At 50.8% G+C, this 23,390-nt stretch overlaps 1 protein-coding gene across 2 annotated transcripts in view; it reads right to left on the bottom strand.

Moving 5' to 3' along the window:
- The window catches only part of RIMS4 (regulating synaptic membrane exocytosis 4), a 61,710-nt gene extending 38,672 nt beyond the window's left edge, over positions 1-23,038 (bottom strand). For both annotated transcript variants that reach the window (XM_042980323.1, XM_042980324.1), the window contains exon 1: positions 22,888-23,038. In XM_042980323.1, the coding sequence (XP_042836257.1) occupies positions 22,888-22,984 (97 nt within the window). In that variant the 5' untranslated portion in view covers positions 22,985-23,038. The remainder of the gene's footprint in view (positions 1-22,887) is intronic.
- Between the last annotated feature and the right edge of the window lie 352 nt (positions 23,039-23,390).

Genomic DNA, 23,390 nt, shown 5'->3' with positions numbered 1-23,390 from the left:
GGCCAGAATCCTCTGTCTTCCCGAACATACCAGCCTTTTGCACAAGTACCATGAGTACAGTTTCTTTCCCTCTCCGAGTTCTTACATTTCTTGGACTCCTATGAATATCTTTTGACAGTTGTTTACCTCTATTTTCAAAAAATCCTGGTTTTCTCCAGAAAAAAGTACAGATGCACAATGACACGACTTACACATAATTTCAAGAGGTTCAAGGTGAGGGGCGCCTGGGTGACTCAGTCAGTTAAGTGTCCGACTCTTGATTTCAGCTCCAGTCGTGATCTCACAGTTTCGTGGGTTTGAGCCCTGTGTCAGGCTCTGCACTGTGTCAGCATGGAGCCCACTTGGAATTTTTTTTCTCTCTCTCTCTCTCTGCCCCCCTACCCCACTCATGCTTTCTCTCTCTCAAAATGGATAAACTTAAAAAAATAAAAAAATAGGTTCAAGGTGATAAACCTCTGCCCTGAAAGTAAGCGCATTTTAAACATTTGTAGCAAAAGCAGAATTGCCAGAGATGTCCAAAGAAGCAGGAGAACATGGGTTCCTCTTATAGGAGCCCAGGTAAAACTATTTCTATTTGTCAAGAGCTTACCAGGAGTGAAGCACCTGTAGCCTTGTTTTATCCCACGTAAGTCTCATGTAAACCCTGTGAGATGATTGTTATTATGCCCCCTTTACCAATGAGGAAATTGAAGCACAGAGAGGTTAAGTGACTTGCCCAAGAACACACAGCTGGTTTTTGACAGAGCTGGAATGTACCTCAGATCTAGCTGACCCCAGACCTCAGTCTCTACTCCAGATAGTCTCCATCTGGTGTCTCTAACTGCACCCCCTCATATTCCCAGAGAGGGGAAGAAACTTGCTCAAGGTGTCAGCTCAGCACATATAGAGCTGGGTCTAGGGCTGTGTTGCCCTAGTCATCGCTACCTACATGTGACCACTTAATTAAAACTTTTAGAAATTAAGAATTTGGTTCCTCAGTTGTACTAACGACATGTCAAGTGCTGAACAGCCACATGTAGCTAGTGCCTCCCATTTTGGGTAGTACAGATATAGAACATTTCCATCATCACAGACATTTCTACTGGACAGCACTGGTCTAGAACTCAGTCTCTTGGCTCCTTACCCAGGATTTTTCCACTGTCAGAGGTTCCTAGAAATGAGATTTGCCTGATCGGTGAAGTGGATAGAAGGGGAGGCAGGAACAGGGCAGCTGAGGTTGTACAAGAAAGCAAGTGATCTCAGAGAAAGGCTCACAGGAGGGAAGCTTAGATCCACATCTAATATGGGATTAAAGACACGGAAGTCACTGGCGTGGGACCTACCTTGCCAGCAACAAACACACCTGTATGTCTGACTACAGGGGCCCTCTTCTAACTACAGAGTTTCTCATTTCTTGTTGATGTCTGTGGTTTCTTTCCCAGGAGACAGGGCCTTTCATCCAGATCAGGCTGAACGGCAGCCCCCTGGGACAGAGAACTCAGTGCCTGAAATGCCTGCTCACCTTGCCGGGACAGCTCGGAGGCCGAGAGTAGGGGATACTCCGCAGCCGGCCAGGGCCAGCCTTGGACCCAACAAATGAGTCAGACCTGGACTCAGGGAAGCAATGCAGTGGGCACCGGGTAATGACTCAGGGTGGAGTGGGGACTGCGGACAGTGGACAAGGTGTCGGTGGCACCGGAAGCTGCCAGAGCAAATCTGAAGACCCGAGCCCCGATCAGGCTGCGAATCCAACCCAGGAGAGCCGGCTGAGCAGCGAGGCCCTACAGTTCTCCCCAAGGACTCCTTTATCCCTGCAAGATGCTCAAAGGCACCGTAACTAGATTTTTCCAGTGGAATACTGTGGAGGAAGAAAATAAAAGACTACACAGCTGTCCCTAAACTGCCCAGAACCAGGGAAATCATGGGGGCTAAAGTGTGTGTGTGGTGCGGGGCACTTAACCCTGTGCACATTGTCTCTCTCCTCCCTCCTTCCTTCCCATAGGGTCTGATGCAAAAGCCTGCTGATGGTGGGAGAAAAAAGAATTAGCAGAAGACACAGATTAAATTCTTTTCCCGTCTCTTATCACCTGAGGAACTCCTCCAACCCTCTGAGCTTTATCTTCCTACCAGTAAAAGGTGGGCGATTTTACCACCTGCTCCAGCAACTTATTTGTAAGGTTCAGTAACACTAACCATACTGATGGTGACTGCCGTTTAGTGAGAACTTTTTCACCACATACCACATCACCTACAGTAGGGCTGGGCACGTATCAAGCACTCTAAATGTTGAATGTAAATGTCTCACGTAATAACAGTAGTAATGATAATAATGATTATGATGATGATGATGAAGTAGGTGCCTTACTCCTGTCCTGAGCCCATATCACACATTACTCGATCCTTCCAATGACCTGATACTATATTATCATCTCCACTTAAGGGACGAGGACACTGAGACATGGAGAGATTCATTTGTTTAAGGACACATCCAGTAGGGTAGGACAAAAAAGAGGGAAGGTTTAAATGCAGGTCTCTCTGAATTTAAAATCTATGGAGGTTTTGCCTCTCAAATTAAATAAGTATTTTGCAGACAACAAAGGGCTGTACAAATTTGATTTTCAGTATCATCGTTGTATTAGGATTAATGGTGAAGGTGACTCTGGGCACAAAGGAAGGACATTCTGCAGTCGAGCTGCCAGTCAATGGGAGGAACTGCCCTGAGGTTATGACTTCCCTCACTGTCATCCAAGGGAGACTGGACAGGGGGCCAAGGCAGTCCCCAGATGGAGACTAGATCAGTATGGCAAATCCTAAATGTGGTCGAACATCAGAATCACCTGGGGAGCTTCTGAAGCAATAGATTTCTGGGTCCTATCTGAAAGTTTTAGTTGAGTCTGGGTTGGAGCTCAAGATCCTGGCATCAGATGGAAAACACGTACCCAGCAGATTGGGAATCACTGGACTAGTGAAATGCTGAGTGCCCTCCTCACCCAAGATCCTGGGATGCTAGAAGCCATGGGAGCCACCAAAGGAAGCTAGGATGTGCCCTGAAGAAGCATGCAATCGCTTAATAAGAACAACGAAACCTTGCTGGGCGCCAAGCACCTGTGTGGCCCCAGAGACCCGCCCCCCTCGCCCCGCCTCCTCCCAGGCCACCTCCTCCCAACTCCAGCATCCCATCCTCCAGGACACCTTTCCCCACTCCCAGAGCTAGGGACCCCTCTTTGGGCTTGCCAATGACAAGGTTTGTATTTGTGGCATCTGAGCCACCCCCAGGCTGTGATGGGGCTGGTGGCTCACTCAAGTCCATGTGCCGGGCACCCGGGGCCTGGCCTGGGTGCTCACTGCACTCTTGCCGAGAGGCCCTTGCGCTGCTCCATGAAGGATGGGCAGAGGAGGCGGGGAGGAAAGCAACGGCGGCAGGAAGGAAGTAATCCAGGTCACCAGGTTGGGAGGAAACAGAACCTACAATTTCTCCCTGCCACTGTTCAGAAACGGCCTGGGCTATTTATAGCTCACAAGCCTTCTGCTTCTCGCATTTAAATGCGGGGCCAGGCACGGAATAAAATCCTGGGTAAGTCTGTCAGTTTTAAATTTATTTATTTATTTATCTTTTACAAGAACAAGAGCGAAAAGCAGGAACAGAAATGAACCGTGGCTATTAGGGTGAGCTGCCTTTGTGCTGTCCCTGGGCCGGCCTTGGCAAGTCTGTGGTCTACAGACGAATCATACGGTTCTAGACCTGATCCTAGAAATCAGAGTGTCCCTGTGGAGACCAGCCTGCGAAGGTCCTTTTAAGGTGATTTTTAAACAGTGGCTTCAGTTTACAAAAACACTACCACAGCATGACCCTGCCTTGGTTTAAACACACATTCCTGCACACACACATACACACACACGCACACGCGCACACAACTGGAGACAAACAGCCCCAATGGTTAAAACATTCTGCTTTTGGATGACAGAATCGGAGGCATCTTTATTTTCTTTTTGTGTGCTTTCTCTGCATGTTTCTCAAAATCTCCACCATGGGGACACATAGCACAGACTGAGGATGTTAGACCCAAGGAAACCGACCCTGCTGTTTGCTAGGTTGTGACCTTGGGGGGAGTCTGGGAATAGCAACAGGACTGAAGACTGTACAAGGTAACGCATGTAAAATCTTAGCACAGCAGCTGGAATGTGGTACGTGCTCGGAAATGTCAGCTAGTGTAACTGTACAAGTGTTTGTAACTAGTGAACGCACAATATTGTTTTAAAAAATTAAAATGCCAAGTGGTGACTCTACCACTCCCAGTGTAGCAGGAGCTCCGTGAAGGGACTGGGCCAGCCTGGGAGGGCTCAGAGGGCCAGGTCCCAAATCGTCCCAGCCAAAACCACAGCAAATGATTTTTCCACCTTTGCAAAGGATGGTGGCTGGGGGTGGGCAGTGAGTCCCGCCCCTCTCGGCAAGGGCCCAGGAGGCCTAAAGAGGACAACAGAGCTCTAGTCTCCACGAAGGGCCAGGGCACTAGAGCCTTTCTTAACCACTCACTTCTTTTCTGGCCCCACATCCTCCTGAGGCACCTACCTTCCCTACCCTACCTCCCCAACCCCCAGACATCAAGAAACCACAGGAAGCTCCTCCGTGACTACACAGCCTGGTAAACAGCTTCTCACACCCCCTGTTCAATGGGGTCACCCAGTTATCTGCTCTGCTCCTCTCTCCTTCTCGGCTGAGGGAGGCCCCTGTCCTACCTTCAAGTACCCAGCACACTGGAGCAAGGATCAGTAAATATGTTGGCTGCATAAAGAATGCTTTCAAAAATCACAAAGGGCAGTGCAGAGCAGTGGTTAAGCTAACAGACTCACATGCCAGGCAGGCCTGTTTGACTTTACTACTGAATGACCTTGGGCCAAAGAAGAACCTATCTTCTCTGAGCCTCAGTTTCCTCATCAGTACAATGGGTATGACAATTTTGCCACCTTCATATTCTCATGTTTCAATAGGATAATCCAGGTAAACTGTTCAGAGTACCTGGCATGTATGAAAAAAAAATAAACATTTACCATCATGATGAGGGTGATTATTTTTTTAATGTTTTTTTATTTTTGAAGAGAGAGAGACAGAGTGCAAGTGGGGGATGAGGCAGAGAGAAAGACACAGAATCTGAAGCAGGCTCCAGGCTCTGAGCTGACAGCACAGAGCCCAAGGTGGGGCTCAAACCCGCAAACTGTGAGAGATCATGACCTGAGCCAAAGTCAGATTCTCAACCAACTGAGCCATCCAGGCAACCCATGATGAGGATGATTATTAAAAATGAAAAATGAGGGGCTTCAGATCCTCTGTCCCCATGTCTCTGCCCCTCCCCTGCTTGTGTGCATGCTCTCTCTCGCTTAAAAAAAATAAATAAACTTTTTAAAAAATGTAAAATGACTTATTGATTATTTTGGGATCTCAGAGTGTCAGCACTTTCCCTCTGGTCTTGCCCATGGCTCCTCTCTGGTTCAGGTTTGTGGGGCCCTGGAGACTACTGGACAAGCATCTACCTGCACAAAAATGCCCAACTGAGGCTGGGCCCAGGAGAGAAATACAGCCCGTTTTCCCTTGCCAAGCGGGACACCAAGCTGGCACTGGAGAAGGAGGGGCCTTTTTCTAATTCATCCTTCCACAGGACATACCATTCCCTTTATTTTTTTAAGTTTATTTATTTATTTGGGCGGCGGGAAGGGGGCGGTGCGCAGAGAGAGAGGGAGAGGGAGAATTCCAGGCAGGCTCTGTGCTGTCAGTGCAGAGCCTGATGTGGGGCTTGAACTCACAAACCATGAGATCATGACCTGAGCTGAAACCAAGAGTTGGACGCTTAACCGACTGAGCCACCCAGGCGCCCCACCATTTCTTTATTCGATCACCCAGGGTGGGGGTGAGAGTGCCTTTCTCTAATATGCACAAAGGTACCTTGTAAGCCATGTGTACTGCAAATGGGACTATGAAGAGAAGGGCCATCCCTGGGCGGTTCTCACTCTTGGTTCAGAGAATGACACAAAGAAAGGGCCCCTAAAATTGTGGGGCCCGGGGCAAGAGTACAATGGAGGCCCTCATACTTGCTCTAAATATTTAAAAGTTATAAATTAGGCTATTGAATAAAATATGTTCTATCCTTCTGTTCTGACAAATATACCTCCATAATGACCTTGAAGGCCAGCACAGGTTCAAATTTAGAATCCACAGTGTTCCATGGCTGAATATGGAATGAGGAGAGAGCGGGTCCTCAGCTGAAGCCTGCCTCTTCCCTTCAGTCCCACCCCCACATATAAAGGGGCCCACTTTGCACATCTGTGCTCTGCTCTCACTTCCACAAACAGCCACTTTGGAGCCACTTATCAGGACACCAGTGATGGGCAGAGTCCACCCTCGGGAGGATGGACCTAGGGAAGGGGTCTGCACAGACCCCATAAGGAGACTCAGGGCCATTTGGACAGAAAATTCAAGGGTCCCAAACACCTAGAATATGGCCTAGAAAGAGGGGCCCAGGGGGGCATATCCCCTTCATGCATAGACTCCCCATCCAGTGAGGAGGGCCACAGAGCTGCCTAGTAATGCTGCGGGCCCCAAACCAGGGCCCTGCTGGCCAGGTACAGAGGCAGTACAGCCCATGGTTCCACCAGCAGCCAGGTCCACCACTCACCACACGTCATGAGAAAACCTGCACGGCCTGATATGGGTCCATTCTTTGGGGGACTGTGGCCCGATCTGTACCAAACCCTTTCAAAAATCAATGAATTTGTCAGCTACTTGGGGTGGGGTGTGGTGAGGTGAACATGAGGCTTCTGTCACCTTTTTTCTCAGGCAAGGCCTAGATTTAGGGGTTTAAATTTCTGGGGCAGCCCCGGGTATCTGTAGGCCCTGTCCTACTTTGAGCTCTTTTTGGGCCTGGAGACATACAGACCCTATTCCCAATTCCTGGTCAGGGCTGGGGTTTCAGACAATCCTTCAAGTGCAACCATTACCCGAAACAGTGGTTTTCTTTTATTTTTTAATTTTAATTTTTTTTTTAAAGATATAGACATTCACCTCTGGAGAGAAATTATGGGTTTCAAGAGTTCTTGACAAAGAGCTTCATTCCAGAAATGTAAAGCCAGCATTTTAAATTTGGTTCTTATTCACTGCTGGGAAGTATTAGAACGAAGATTACAAATTTAATAATGTAACACGGCAGGAATTGGCCCGGCCTCATCTCCAGGAGAGTAATTTGTTCCTGCCTTCAAACTGGCACTTCCCAGCCTCCCAGCATCACCAGACCAGCCTGGTGACACACTCCTGACTTTTTTGTGTCTTGCACTCTAGCCCACACAGCCAGCCGAGACACCCGAAGATCATCATCACCATGGTCTGAGGATTCAATGCTGGAATGGTCAGACCCATTTGGGGAAAGTCACTATAACCAAAAGGAGTCATCCCAGGGCCTCTTGGCTCCCACCTGCAGCCAGACAAGTCCTTGCAAACCCCAGATTTGAGTCTGTGGCTTCCCTTGAGAAACCCAACTGGGGCTCAACTGTCCGTAAGTCCAGGATTCTTGACTTTAAAGATCTAGTATGGTCTAGTCCTGCTACTTTGCCAACCACATGCTCCCTTCCCTGGGTTTTCAAAACACCATGTGCCCCTCCCACCACAGGGCCTTTGCACAGCTGCTAATAATAACATGAGCTAATATTTACAGAGCACTATGTGTCACACACTATGCTAAGGGCTAAGGGCTTGACAGATGTCCTCTCATTAATTCTCATTCCTACCCTGAGAGGTAGGTAGTATAGCCAAGTGGTTAAGCTCAGATTTTAGAGTCACACAGCTGGATATGAATCCTGCCTCTGACTCTGATGAGCTGTGTGATCTTGGGCAATGTACTTAATCTCTCTGTGCCTGTTTCCTCACCAATTAAACAGGCATATTGATAGTATCTACCTCACAGGGTAGTTGTAAGGCTTGAATAAATGAATGGAGGTGAAGTGTCAGAATGTGATGGGCGCTGCGTGTAAATCATCACTATATTCTTCCCATTTTACAGAGAGGGAAGGAGAAGCACCATGTGATTAAATGACATGGTTAAGGTCACACAACTACCAGTGGGGATAGCTCTCAATTTTCACCATGACATATCCATTGTAGAAAATTTGGAAACTACCAAAAAAAAAAAAAAAAGACCAAACTACCCATAATTCTGCCATGTTGTAGCAATTACAGTTAATATCTCCCATTTATGTAGCAAAGAGGAGAAAAGGGGAGACAGCCATACAGACTGAGAGAATCAAGGATTCGACCCCTTACTCCCTTAACTGACTTCTAAGTCTGTCCTCTCTGCATATGGATGGCATCCTGTCTCGGGTCCCCCCCTCCCCTACTTGGCCAACTCATCCCTCAGATCTCAGCTTAGCTGGCCCCTTCCCTGCACCCCCCAACCCAGGGCAGGTCAGTTCTCCCAGCCAGAGCCTTTCCTGGCCCCCCCCCACTTGTCCCGTACGGCACTTACCACAGTAGTGAACAAATTATTCGTTATTCCTTTGGGTAATCTAATGCCTAGCCCCTCCACCCACCAGACAGTAAACTCCATGAGAGTTTAAGGGACAGATTAAGACTGGGTTTTTCTTGGGTCATCAGCACCTAGGACAGAGCCTTGCCAACAGCAACTACTGGCAGAAAAGAGGGAGAAACGGAGGTGGTAGGGAGCATAGGAGGGAGGGAGGGGTTTGGGATTCAGCTCCACCTTTCCCAAATCAATGCCCCTGAGGTGGGATACAGACAGGGAATCACACAGTCCTTGATCCGGAGGAGCTCTTGGTGTGGCAGTAGAAAAATGACAGAAACCACATTCTGCAACCGCCTGTGAGAGAGAAAAGTGCTGTGATTGCCCAGGAGGAGCGATCAACTCCCTGTGAGAAGAGAGAAGTGTACTTCCCGGAGGCGGTGGCATTGGAGCCCTGAAGGAGGAGGGGGAAGGCATCCCAGAAAAGGAAACTGCTGAAGCAGAGGCATGGAGGTAGAAAACGCAAACTAGACTGCCAAGAATGGAGGAGCCAGTTTTTGCCTAAAAGTAACAAATGGCTGGAAAGCCTGGAAATAAGAAGTTAAAAAATAATCTGTCCCCCCCCCCCAAAATGTGTTTTCCTGTTCATGCTGCCATTCTCTTTCCAGTACACTCTTCCAAGCACAGCCATCCCCCAAAACTGGCATAAGCGATGTTGTTGGTCCCCTGTCCTGGATCTTTACTACCGTCAGTGACCACTGGCCTGACTTCCTGTTGCCAGAAACTAGACTTTGTAGCTTGAGGGCTACCACCTGTGGCAGGCGGGAAAGGACAGCAACAAATACTCCCCAGCCCAACCCCCACGGCCTTCAACCACTGACTGACAGCAATTGCTGTATACATACCCCAGCTCCCTCCCCCCTGGGTGGGATAACCGGGGTGCCTGTTCTACTCCAGGGGTCTGCAAACTACCACCCAGAAGTTAAACTAGCTCACTGCTTATTGTTGTAAATAAAGTTTTATTAGAACACAGCCTCACTCATCCATTTACATATTCTCTCTGGCTGCTTTCGAGCTCCAACTGTGTAACAGCAGTGGTAAGAGACACCTTATGGTCCACAAAGACTAAAATAACCACTGTCTGTCCCTTTATACAATCTTCCAGAAGCCCCCAGCAAGACTTAACCCTGCTTGCCCTCAGTCAGGGGCTGATATCACTTCGTTCCCTAACTCACTTTCTCTCACACCTCTCCTGAAGTTTTCAGTGATCACCTCTGTGAACCACACAAACTGTGTACAATTGCTATGTGACTGTTTGACTCCTAAAAATGGCAATTTCATGTGGTCCATCCTAATACTTATTCAAAGCCTTGTTTCAGGAACTGCTTCTGGGGGAACCCAAACCTGGACAGCAGGGTGTCACTGTGCCCATTTGCAGGCCTTAATGTGAGACTATTCCCTGCACACACACTGCAGAGGTCAGCTCTGGTTTTGAACTCCCCACCCCCACCCCAGTCAAAACCTTGCCATGTCCTTGCTATGTGCAGTATTATTAGAATACCTTCAGGGTTACCTGTGGCTTATAGCCATGGACCTGTTCATCCAAAGAGGAAAGCAAGGCTCAAAGAGGAGCCCATGGTCATTCAATCGGCAAACTGGCAGAAATGGGGTCTCAAATCCAGGGCTCATTCCATGACAAATCAGCTATCCCTTAACCCTTCTCTTCAGGCAGCCTATGGGGGCCTTTGCCCACCTCTCTGGAAACAGGGTCAATTTTCCAAGATCAGGTGAATTCAAACAGGCAAAAATGTTCTGTCAAACCCAAAGGGCTTGAACATCAAGACAGACAACCTTCAGAGAGGTACTTAGAAGCCCACTAAGAAGCATGAAACATACAAATACATTCACGAAAAAAATGAAATGCAGTACAGAATGTTGGAAAAGACCGTAAGTGCTGGGGGCAGACCTGGATTTGAAGCCCTGTCCTACCCTTCGCTAGCTGTGTGTCGGGGGCCGGGCCCCGGTGCCAGGCTGAGACCGGGTCGAGCAATGTTCCCCGTTGACTCAAGCCAAGCCGGTGGTTCCCCCTCCCATTCATGTGGGAGGCCGGGCCCCGGCGCCAGGCTGAGACCGGGTCGAGCAACGTTCCCTGTTGACTCAAGCCAACCCGGTGGTTCCCCCTCCCATTCCCCCACTTTCAAGGGCATACAAAAGCCTTGTCAAGGCTGAGAAAGTTAATTCCTGAAGCCTGTGGTCTGCAGGTGTTGGCAGTAATGCTACCTCCCTTTTTCTACCCCGAGTCAGACACAAACATGGGAACTGTGTTTTGCTAGCAATCTATCAACAAGGTCTTATGACCTGTTCAGAAAGTTCACAAGGTACACAGAACTAAATGTTTTGGCTGACAGTGATCATGTGAAACCTGTTTATTCTTAAAATGACCTGATCCATAAGAGTCTTATATTATAAAAGATTGTGTGCAGCAACAATAAAGCCGTCACTTGGGCCATCAGCCCAGGGGACCCTCCTGTTCCCAAACTTTCTCTTCTCTCTTTTTTTCTTGCATTCCCCTACCCTCAGGACCCTGACCTCGGTGTTTGTCACGCCGGCCGCGACAGCTGTGTGACCGTGGCCAAGTCAAGAGTCCATCCAGATCCTTGATTCTTCCAGCCCACCTACCATGATCATCGTACACACCTTGTGGGGCTGTGGAGAGGGTGACCTGCATTAGGGGTGGACACTGCTCAGCCAGAAGTTTCCAGACGGTCAGCGGGTGGATCCAGCCTAGCCAGATCGCCTTCACCAAGCAGGACAGCCATCCCATAGCTGCTGTGAGCAGCTGCAGGTCCTGGCTCACAGCCGCCCCTTCTTTGGAGAACTGCCCTTAGCCAATGGGAGCTGCCTTGCCCCAAGAGTTATGTCCTGACCTTTGGGGACTGCCCATAGCCAATGACCGACTGATATGGGAGCGCAGGAGGCCGGTCAACTCTGCAATGCCACCTGCTCCCTAGAGCTTCCCGCAAATCAGGCTGAGGCTAGCCCACAGCTGAGTGCCCACCTTTAGCTGCCTCTTTTCCTGCCCATAGTGCATCCCTCTAATAGGCCTCCCCTGGAAGGACTGCACAGCACATCACCTGCACAAGAGCCCAAGTCTCAGGCTCAGCAACAGGAAGGAAGAGTTCTTCCCTCCCCTGCATTCTTTTCAACGTGAAGACTCCTGGGAGGAGCCTAAGAACACTCCGCATGCTCATTTCTCCGGGGCTAGTGGCACCCACTTGATTCCCAACAGGGCCAAACTTCCCGGTGTGGGGGTCCCGCTCCCAGAACTGAGCACACCCAACAGAGGCTGGGCAGAAGTGGCAGGTTCCGGGGGCCAGATGGCTTGGGATGGGTTGGTCCTGGCCTGGGGCCCAGAGGCGCCTGGTTCAGTCTTGATGTTGGGCCCAGGCAGATGAAAGATGTTTCTTGAGACATTTGCTGAGGAACTAATTAATTTCCATTACAGGCCCCAATTAGTGACACATCCTCCCACCCACTCCCCAGGCAACTCCAGGCAGCAATTCCCAGGGACACTGAGTGTTAGAGATGCAGGGTGAGGACTTAAAGCTTCAGGTGCAGACAGGGTCCACAGTGGCCACTTGGGGCACCTCACAGGAGAGGAAAAGGCCCTGGCTGGGAATCCAAAAACATCAGCTCTATTCCCGGCTTTGCCACAGACCTGCTGTGAGGCTTTGGCCAAACCAGGCGATCCTTCTCTGGGCCTCAATGAAGACGAGCAGATGACCTCAGAGAGACTCCCAGCTTGGAGGCTCCAAGATAGTAATAGCTTACACTCTTGACACACTTTTGCTGTGTGTGGGCTCTCTACAAAGCACTTTACAAATACTTACTCATTTGATCCTCATCATACCTTCAGGGAAGGGGGGAGCTATTATTAACCCCTTTTATGGTTAAGGAAACTGAGGCTCAGAGAAGTAACTTGCTCAAGGTCACACAGCCGATAAGCAGCAAAGCCAGTATTCAAACCCAGGCCATCTGGCTGCAGAGTCTGTATCATAAACCCCACCAAGCTACACTGCCTGGTCTGACTACTCTCAAACCTTCACAGTGCCTGACGCAGAGCTAACCACCACCATAAGTGCTTAACAAGAATCCGCTATCCGGATGGGGCGCCTGGCTCAGTAGGTTAAGCGTCTGACTTCAGCTGAGGTCACGATCTCACGGTTTGTGAGTTTGAGCCCCACTTCAGGCTCTGTGCAGACAGTTCAGAGCCTGGATCCTGCTTCAGATTCTGTATCTCCCTCTCTCTCTGCCCGCCTCCCCCCCCCCCCCAGCTTGTGCTCTGTGTGTGTCTCTCTCTCAAAAACAAATAAACATTTAAAAAAAGATAAGAATCTGCTAACTGGAAAATAAAGAAGAAGCTGGCAGCCTAAAAGACCACAATGGTATTAAGAGTAGGACTGGGTGGCTGAGGTGGGAGGGATGGAGACGGATGCTTCCTTGCGTGTCATTGGTGAGGTCTGGCTTTTTCACTGTAACATATCATCGGTAACAGCAGAAAGAGCTGGAAACAGTGTTTGTCCTGGGGACGGGGCAGGAGAGTCAGAAGATGGAGGCATCCAGGACAGTTTTCATTGGATACTTTGCGTGCTTTTAAAATGCTGCACCATCTAGGGGCGCCTGGGTGGCTCAGTCAGTTAAGCGTCTGACTCGGTTTCGGCTCATGTCAAGATCTCACAGTTTGTGAGTTTGAGTCCCACATCGGGCTCTGTGCTGACAGCTCAGAGCCTACTTGCGATTCTCTTTCTGCCTCTCTCTGCCCCTCCAGCACTGACTCTCTCTCTCTCTCTCTCTCTCTCTCTCACACACACACACACACACACACACACTCTCTCTCTCTCTCTGAAAAATAAAGAAAAAAAATTTTTAATGCCGCACCATCTGCATTTATTGCCTACTCCAAATAGCACTTAATCTTTTCAAAATTATTCAATGACCAATCAGCCAAGGACCAGCTAGAGAGAAATGGTGCCAGGTGGGATACTCTGGGGATAAAAATGACCACAGAGGGGCTGAGCAGGGTCGGAATGCAAAGGAGGAGATGGGGGGCGGGGGGAGGATCTGGACAAGTGTCCTCTGTTTTCTGGAAGACTCTGGTTGTGCCTAAACAGACCCTCCTTCTGCAGATGGGCATTCTGAGGCCCAAAAGACAAAGGGAAGTGGTTGTAGAAGATGCTGAAATTCAGCGGCTGAACGGAGACCTCTTCCCTGATTCCTCGTGCAGCCTCTTGGGCTCCACTCAGCACACAGCGAACACCGGCAAACCAGAGCAGAGCCACGAGTCCCAACCCCAGGTGTGAGGCCCCACCCCGCCATCCCGCCCGTCCTGCACCCAGGCAGTCTACCGTAGCTGGAAAGGCAGTAGCTTCCATCTCCCGGATGCCCTATGGGTAGTACGTACGTTACCTCTAAGTCTCACAAGGTAGGAGTTATTCACTCCATTTTGCAAAAGATGAGGCTGCACATAAGAGTTACATATCGTAGTCAAGAGACACAGCCGGTACATGGCAGAGACTCAAAGCCAAAGCCCGTCCTCCTTTCCGTCCCTGAGCCCCCTCTCCCGGAGACTCCTTCCTATCAGTTTCAGACAAGTCCCACCTGGAAACTATTTGTAAATGCCTTGGTCTTCAGACTCCGAGTTTTATGGGACTGGGTGGGAATCTTATCACATCATAAGCTTTGTCCCCCACTACCTCCAACCTGAGCTAAATCTCAACCTTCCTCAGAAAATTACCAGAGACCCTTTTCTTAGACACATCTAAATTAACTGACTCAGTAAATTCCCTTGGTAGCATTTCCCAGCATTTTGCCCCTCAACATCGATGATTCCTTTGATTTACTTTTTCCCAGCAGAGGCTTGTCCTCAAATGAACCTGCCGGTTTTAAGACATAGCCCTGCCTTTCTCCAATTCAGGAAAGGGACTGTGTCCTGTTCCCTCTGGTAAAGGCACTAGACTTGAACCCCTCAGAATCCCCAGAACTGAATCCAATATCCCACAAAACGATATTAAGGCCCAATGTGTTATTCACATTGACTCATTTATCATTTATACAGATGACTTCCAAAGGGATTTATGGGGTCCCACACATTAAACCGGTACAAAGCAGGGCAGCATCTGAGGCTCATTTGATCTGAGACCATGTGCTGGAGACAGGAACGCCCGAAGACTATTCCCAGCTACTGAATTTGGTACCCAATGTCCCAGCATCTAAGACACAGGTAGCCAGGAGACATCCTATGTTAAGAACCCTTCATTTCCCTCCAGCTTTTTTCTCTAACCCAGTAGTTCCCAAGGCAGGGTCCCTGGACTAGGAGCATTGGTATCAGCATCATCTGGGAACTTGGTAGAAATGAAGAGTCTCAGCTTCTACTCCAGGCTGAATGAGACACGCTGGGGTGGCACCCAGCAATCTGAGTTTTAACAAGCCCCTTAGGTGACTGTGACCCACTGAAACGGACAGGAATAGCCACAATTGCAGCAGCTACCCCTAAGAGAGCATCTATTATGAGCTCAGCATGGAACACACGATCTCATTCATCCCTATAACCGAGGAAACCTTCATTCCACATGCCCATTCTGGACTAGGTGCATCCTGGGCATCACACCACTTATTCCTCATGATAACCCTTTGAAGAACTTACTATTCCCCCATTGTACAGATGAGGAAATGGAGCCCTAGAGAGCTGAAGCCACTTGCCCAAAGTCACACAATTTAGAAGTGGCAGAAGCAGGATGAAAATTCAGGTCTGTTGGATTCCAAAGCCATGTTCTCTCTGTCGCAAAACAGAAGCTCCCTGGGGTCTTTCACGGCTACATCAGCCTGAGGAGCTATGAAGCTGGGTCAGGTAAGACTCAAGGAGGGGAGGTGGGCATGCAAGGGAGGGCGGAGCAGGAGCCCTGCCCAGACTCCACAGTGCCCTCCAGCTACAATGTGAAACGAAGCCGGGCGATGCATTTAAAGGCACAGCCACCTATGTCTAAGGAATAAAATAGACAGGGATTCAGGAGGCATGAGTTCTTGGCTTCTCTCCCTGACTTTACACAGATGGAGGGCCTTTTCTCTTCCCCCTCTGGACCCGGTTTCCCCACCTGATACTCTTTACTGTCTGCAAGGTTGAGCGATCTGTCCCCAGCTTACTTCTCTGACCTTGTGTCCCCTCATCCATTCTATGAAACCACACTTTTTGTTCCATAAACACCCAAGCTCACATTGACCTCAGGGCCTTTGCACCAGTGGTTGTCTCTGCCTAGATCACTCTACGCTCTCAGATTCCCACTGCTGGCTCTTCATCATTTAGGCCGCAACTCAAATGTCACTTCTTCAGTGAGTCTTCCCTGACTACCTTACTTATTGTTATCTTCTATCCCATCAGTTTTTTTTTTTCATTTCACTTAACACAATCTGAAATTACTTATATTTTAATTGCTTCCTGTTTATTGTCTGTTTCCCCCACCCCAGAACATAACTCCATGAGAGCAGAAACCATGTCTGCCTTGTTCCCTCATATGTCCTCAGCACTTAGAATACTGTTTGGCACTGAGCAGCTAGTTAAATATTAGTTGAATAAGTAAATGCCAAAGAAGAAAACCTGGACTCAGAGGCCAGAGCCCTGGATCTGGAACATGTGACTCTGGCAAGCCATTCTGCCTCTCTGAGCCTCAGTTTCCTTCCCTGCCTAATGAGGGAAGGACTAGATGCTCTCCAAGGTTCCTTCTAAGAGTGCCAGTCTTGGGAGGCCAGGCCTAGAAGCCACCCAGCTGGTCCATCCAGAAGCAGCAGCTGGCCGGGGTCCTGCAGCAGCTGCCCCCTCCTCACCCCCACCAGGTCCCTACCCAGGCACGCAGTCACCTCACTCCCCCATCGCAGAAACTGTTAATGAAGTGCGCACTGCTAAATGCAGTTACAATTACGGGGGCTAAGAATAAGGCACTGACATCAGCCACGTCAGTTTCCGAGTGAATCAGAAAGGGAGGAGGGAGGAAGGAGAAAGGGGAGGGGGGATGGCGCTCTAGAGCTGTCAAGTAGAAATAGCACAGCGTTAAATATAATCCAGCCCTGGCCTACATCGGTCTGGAGAGGCAGGTGATGGCTCGGCCCCCAGGGCCAGGGCAGACAACTGGATTCTTCAAGGAGGCCAGGCACAGCCCCGTGATGGGGATCATCCAGGAAATGATGGTCAGAAAGGCAATCCAGTGGACTGGGGTGGGATGGCAGATGCTGGAGGGGCATATCTGAATCTGAACAGGACTCCACACCCCAGCCTCTGTCACTTGCTGTTTTGTTAGCACGAGCACAGCCCCCAGGGCATACACAGCCCTCTCCCACCTGGAATCTCATTTCATGCCAAGAGGCAGAGGGTGGCCTCTGGAGTCAAACACATCTCAGTTTGTGAATCACCACTGTGCAACCCAAGAAAGTCATTAAACTACTCTAAGCCGCTTGGCTTTTCCCCATCAGCAAAATGGGTACATCTGTAACAGTAGCTACCCTTCTGGTTGCTATAGAATCCGGTAAGATCAGGGAAAGCACGGAGCACAGCCAAGCAAGACTTTCAATCATTTTATTTTTATAACCCTAAGAGATGCTAGACAGGATATTTAACCCTTTTTCCAGAAGAGGAAACCGAGGCTCAGGAAGGTTAAAGGACCTGCCTGAGGCCCCAGAGCCATAGTGGAGTCCAATGCTAGCCCCATGGAGTAACTGGTAGGGGAGACAGTGGATTGCAATGTGGTCACTCCAGGTGACTGGGGGGGGGGGGGTTGCCGCACTGGAGATCTGACAGTAAGACGGGGATGACAGTAAGACAGGGAGATTGCAAGTAGCCCTGGAACAGGGTGGGGGGCACAGGTTACAGCGCAGGACGTGTTTGCACCCTTTTGAGCACATCGCCCAGACTGGCACCTCTCCAGCAATTCTTCAAAGAAACGCTGAAGCGATGGTTGTCACAGCCAAAATGAAAAGAGGAGGCAAAGTAAAAGGCCCAGAGCCTGGAGAGGTCAGCTGACACGGAGGCGCTCTCACACTCCCGCTCTCCTCCACACCTCCGCCCCGCCCTCACTCAGCCTGCCAGGAGGACAGGTGGGGAGGGAGGCAGAGCGCCACCTGCAGAGGGAGCCGAGGTGGATGGAGCCCTTCTTCCCGCTTCCCGCTTCCCACCAAACAGATCCAGACAGGCCTCTGGCAACTGCAAACTCAAGGAAGCAGGAGCCATGAGTCTGGCTGCTTGGGGACAGGGAAGGGGGGGTGTCTGAGGGAGAGGGATTTAAGGAAAGAGCTCTCAAGGCATCGAGGCAGTTCTGCAGGGCAATGATCTGGGTAGTGGGGGAAGGAGTGAATCCCCATGCACCCGACTCTTCTGAGATGCTTCTTTCAGGATAATTTGACTCAGATAAAGTAGTTTGGGTCCATACTCTCACCCCACCCTGTGACATGAACCATGGAAAAAAAATTGGTTCAATTCTTTACCAGGCCTCAGTTACCCAAATCTGGAAGAGTTCTGCACAACTCCCCAAACATACAGAAGATTACAGCACTTGGTGGTAAATTGAGGGAGGGGACTGAGGGGGACAGAAAGTGGCCTGCCCTAGAAAAAAGGGTGGGAATGGAGGCTTCAAAACCTCGGCCTCACACCTCAAGTGGACCCGATCCCGAAGGATATTTTAAGGCCTCTCCCTCACCTTTCCCCCTTATCCACTCAGTCCTAGTCCTGCTCTGAGGCTGAAGCACTGTGTTCCCACCCACCAACTCAGAGGGAAGGGGTGGGACAGCAGGACGTTTTGTTTCTCAGAGAAAGCTCAGGTCAAATTTCAAGGACAAAAGTTAGCACTTGGTCTGGGAAAGAAAACTCTGCCAAATGGAGTAGATTGGGGGTGGGGAAGGAGGTCCAGTGCTGTCCTTCCAGGTGCCTGGGGTGGGGGCAAGAATGAGAGCTCTAACTCCCCCTGCCGGGATCTGTCTGGCAGGATACAGGCATCTCCGCCCCACAATCCAGGAGAAGAAACTCAGACAAACCCCTCTATTTCCCCCTCTCCAAAAACAACGGGAGTGGGCTTTGGTACTAGTTTGTGGGACCCATCCACCATGCCGCCCCACCCACCAGATTTGGCCTGAGCGGAAGAAGGCGGTGCAGTGAAGGGCTTTGCAGCCCAGAGATGTGGCCCTAACCGCTAAGCGAGGGACTGGTAGCCGGCCCGGTGTTGCCATGGCAACTTTCTCTAGTGCTGGATCGAAGCATCCTATGGGCAAATCAGAGCTGGCTGCTCCCGCTTCTCCGCCCTTCTCCCAGGCCAGGGAGAATTGGATGCCGAACCCACTTGGTCAGACTCAGGGACACCATCCTCAATTCCAGACCCTGATGTTAACAACCGCCTTTGGTATTTATTGTAAAGTGGAGATACCCTTACTCCCCAGCAGTGCCCCAATGCACCGTAGCAAGGCTAAGACAATAGATGTGAAGAAAATTAACTGTTAAGGAAGAACGGGGAAACAGGGAGCTGGACTGCTCCCCACCCTCTTGTTCCACAAGCAAGTCCCCCAAATCCCCATCTTTAAACCGCTGCCAAGAAAGAGGGCCCAACTCTGCCTTAATAGCTTTCACAATGCAATTAAATTAGCTTACAAAAATTATGAAAGCTAACATTTTGAGAATCCCACAGATGCTAGTTTACAGTCATGCTCAGAAACAAATCTTATTTGATAATTTGATAATAGCTAACAGGTATTGCGAGCCTACCCGGTGCCAGATACTGTACTAAGCCCTTTGCATGGCAAAAACAATGTAATAATCAAAAGCATAGACGTTTCAGTCAGATTGCTCAAGTTCAAATCCTAACTCCCTCACTTCTTGGCTGAGTGACCTTGAACAAATACTCTCTGTGCCTCAGTTTTCTTATCTGATAATGGGGATGTTAAATGTTAATTTTATAGGGTTGCTATGACAAAAGAATTAAAATAATATATTTAAAATGTGTAGGAGGATGCCTATCAAAAGGTAATAATTTAAAAAATGTTGACCCTATGCAGTCCACACTATTACTTTCTCCCTCATTCAGATGAAAAAGCTGAGGTCATGTATCTAACTCCCCAATTACAAACCCAGAGCCAGCGAGGCTGAGCAATGAAGGTATGTACAGGAAAATGCCCCCCAGTCCATGTCTCTCTAAAGCCCCCAGCATCTTTGGAAAAGGGACAAAAGCAGCATAAGAAATGAGTTCAGAGTGCAAGGTTGGGGCAGAGATGCTCCTTGGGAAGAATTCTAGGAATCTACAATGACCAGCATCCTGAGCTTTAGGGTGGCTAGAACAGGGTGGGAGGAAGGAGCAGCTTCCTATGCTCACAAAATGTCCAAGGCTCCCAAGCCCGATGCAGGAAAATACTCTGGCCCAGTTAAGACTAATGAAATAGACTTCTCCTCACACAGTTTCTCAGGTAACCAGCTGAAGGTGCAGGTGAACCCTGAAGATGGCTCTGGCTCAACCTGGGTGATGGACACGATGCATTCAATAGGATTTGGAAGCAGCATCAGAGAGGAGGCATCTAGATGAGCCAGAAGCCATCAGGGACACACCTCTAAGCCATCAGACAGCCCTGCATTCATGGGCCAGGGGAGGAGGGATCAGGGCAGTGGAAGGCAGAGGGAAGCCAGTTCTGATAGCCCTCCTACTGAAGCAGTCTCTGTCTAGCATGTGATAGATTATTCAAACTGCTTTTAGAAATTAGTTCAGCACGGTGCTGTTCTAAAAGAATAAATCCAAAAGGCTTTTTTTAGGAGAAAATTAATGACTTTGAGAAGAACAAGAGAAATTAAGCACCAAGACAATGTTTCCTACTTCCGATTTTTACCACACACTCATTAGTCTTCCGGAAATGAAACTTGACTTTCTCCCTCCCCCTCCCAAACTCAAAGCATCCCTTAAGATGAGCAGACAATGAGCCCAAGATGCCCAAACCAAACTCTTGGCTGGCAGCCGTTCCCTGGGGCCTCCTCACCTGGGAACCATTTTCTACACAGTTAGATTTAGTTTTTTAAAAAATCCTCTTTCAGACAGAGGGCTAATAGTTTACTGGAAAGAGAACTGGAAACCTGATTTTAGTCTCAGCTCTATGCCTACCTCATTGGATGACCTTGGGTTACACACACACACACACACACACACACACACACACACACACACATACACTCATCCACTTGAGCTCAAAAAGGGGTTGGACAGGATGATTTCGAGGTCTCTTCCGAGTCCAAGACAAGAATTTGAAGAAACTTGCTGGAAAAAACATCAGGTAGGATCTTTAAAAAAAAAAAAAATCTCTATTATAACATCAAGGACTCTATTCTGACTTAAGCGAAATCGGAACAACTTGCCTGCAACCAGCAATCATAACCAAGGCGTCTGACCCATGACATGGGATATGACTTAGGAGAAAAACCTAACTGTCCCTGCCATTGTCCCTGTCCCTGCACCTCCAAACCCATGCTCCTGCCCAACCTGCCTCTTGAGACCAGGTAGCCTATTGAACTTCAGGAGAGTCCTTGACCATTAAGTGAAAGGTGGAAGCATCATCTCACTTCTGCTGGTGGGGATCCCTCTCCCAGCCCTCATGCTAACCTCATTTCCTTCAGTGGAGGCCACTGTGTTGCACAGCCCCTCCATACCTCCTTACCTGGCCAGAATAATGACCTCCCTCAGCTACATCAAGGGATAAGTTAACCCTCTGAGCCTCGGTTATTTTTTCCCATAAAATGGTGATTCTGTACAATGGTTTTGCAATAACCGTCTTTACCCTACTCCCAACTCTAGGTCTGTGGGGACTCTGTCTCACACACACCCCCTCCCCCATCCATTCACTTGGCCAACAAATTCTTCTGGAGAACCTTTTCTCCACCTGCCTCTTGCTCCAGCAGGAGGACATGAGCACCCATTACCCACGGCTCCATCCCATGTCTCACCAGATAACTCGGTGACCAGACAAGGGTCTCTGCAAGCAGGGAATCTTAAGCAGGACCCATAAACTCCCTAACACTGCAGACAAAATTTTGAGGATGGTTCGTATGTGTATTTTTTGAAGAGACAGTTCATATTTTCATCAGCTTCTCAAAAGTGTCCGTGAAACCATTTTGCTACTCCCCACCACCTACACCCCTCTCGTTTTTGTCCTCTCACTGAACTCACTCTCAGATGTTCAGCTTCTGTTACATCAGATTTTCAGAAAACATTTTTAACTGCACCCCGTGTCTGAGGGACTGCCATCCCATTTTACAGATGGGGATATGGAGGCTAGGAGTGACATGACTTGCCCAAGGTCACAGCTAATAAGCTGAGAAGCAAGACTGGAACCTGATGCCGACTCCCAATCTGGCACTCTTTGGGGAACTCTCACCCAAGCCCTCTAGTTGCCCCACCTGTTGGTGGATTCGCTACTTCACCGCGGAAACAGATCCGGAGCCCTCACGTTCCCTCTTCCCGATCCCAGGGCCCCAGAGAGCAGGTTTCCCTACATTTCCCCGCCCCTCGGGCTCTGGCTGAGGCTGCGCGCAGGCCCGGGAGCGCGAGGTTCGGGCCGCCGGATGGTGACCGGGTTCAGCCCACCCAAAGGGGCTACTCCAGGGACAAGAGCACCCAGGGGCCGGGCACACTCCGGAGGGTGCGCAGGTGAGGAGTTGGCGCCGCCCTACGTCTCCTTCCAGGACGAGCGGGGAGGAAAGGCCGCACCCGGCCAGTCTTCCCGCGGCCCGCCCCAGTCTGATAGGAACCAGGAGTCCGGAGCCCCAGCTTCTGGGGGAAGAAGAGGAGAGACAAATGGGGACGCTCAAGGCCTTGGGCGCAGGGCGGGGGTCTTGGCCAGGGAGCCTCTGGATGCAGGCAAGACAAAGATGGAGAAGTAAGGTCTGCGCGCCACCTCCAACGGCGGGGGGGCGCGTCAGAGCCCCAGGGGTGAGGCTGCCAAAGCCCCGGGGCTCGAGGAGTGGGCACCACAGGCGGGAGGCTCAGGGAGGGCGGCAGGTCGGATCCAGGGACAAGACAGGGGGCATCCGGCAGGCTCGGGTGAGTAAAGAGAGCTGGTCCGGGCGACCCCACGGGCCCACCTGCGGGAAAGGGGTGAATGCAGAGGAGCTCGGGGTCCCTGGGGACAGCTGGAGGCTAGAAGGCACCGCAGCTCTAGACCTTGAGGCCTCGTGGGTGGGGGCGTATCCCGAGCGGGACTGCCAATGGGGTGGAGAGAGTGGCCCCCTCTTAGGGCGCACCCGGTCGGGCAGGGGGCCTCCGGCCCCGGCTCCCGGGACCACCTCCGCCCCCGCCCCCCCACACACACCGCCCCGGGGATCGGGGGCGGGCGGCGCGCTTACCCGCGTCCTCGTCGTCGAAGGAGTTCATGCACGGGAAGTAGATGGCGAGCGCCTCGAAGGAGGCGGACAGGCTGAGGCGGCTCTGCGAGCGCTCCATGCCGGCGCCGGCGCCCGGAGCCTCGGCCGCGGCGGCGGCGGCGGCGGCGGGCGGCTTGGGCAGCTTGGCCGCCCCATTCTTAACGCGGAGTACGGCGCGCGGCGTGGTGGCGGCGGCCCGGGGCTAGGCCGGGGCTCCGCGGCGGGGCTGGCGGGCGCGGCGGGGCCGGCGGGCGGCGGGCGGGCCGGGAGCGGGCGGCGCGCGGAGCCCGAGGCGCGCTGTGCTCCCGGCGGCGGCGGCGGCGGCGGCGGTGGTGGTGGCGGCGGCGGCGGCGGCGGCGACGGAGGTGGCGGCGCAGCGCTCTGGCCCGCGGCGCCCCCAGCCGGCCGCGCGGGGCGGGCTCGGAGCGGCCGCCGCAGCCAATCGGCGCCGCCCGGGGGAGGGGGCGCCGCGCGCGGGGGCGTGG

Source organism: Panthera tigris, chromosome A3 (genome assembly GCF_018350195.1).
Source record: "Panthera tigris isolate Pti1 chromosome A3, P.tigris_Pti1_mat1.1, whole genome shotgun sequence".
NCBI lineage: Eukaryota > Metazoa > Chordata > Mammalia > Carnivora > Felidae > Panthera > Panthera tigris.
The sequence above is the reverse complement of the archived record's forward strand: the minus strand, read 5'-3'. Positions and strand labels throughout refer to the sequence as shown.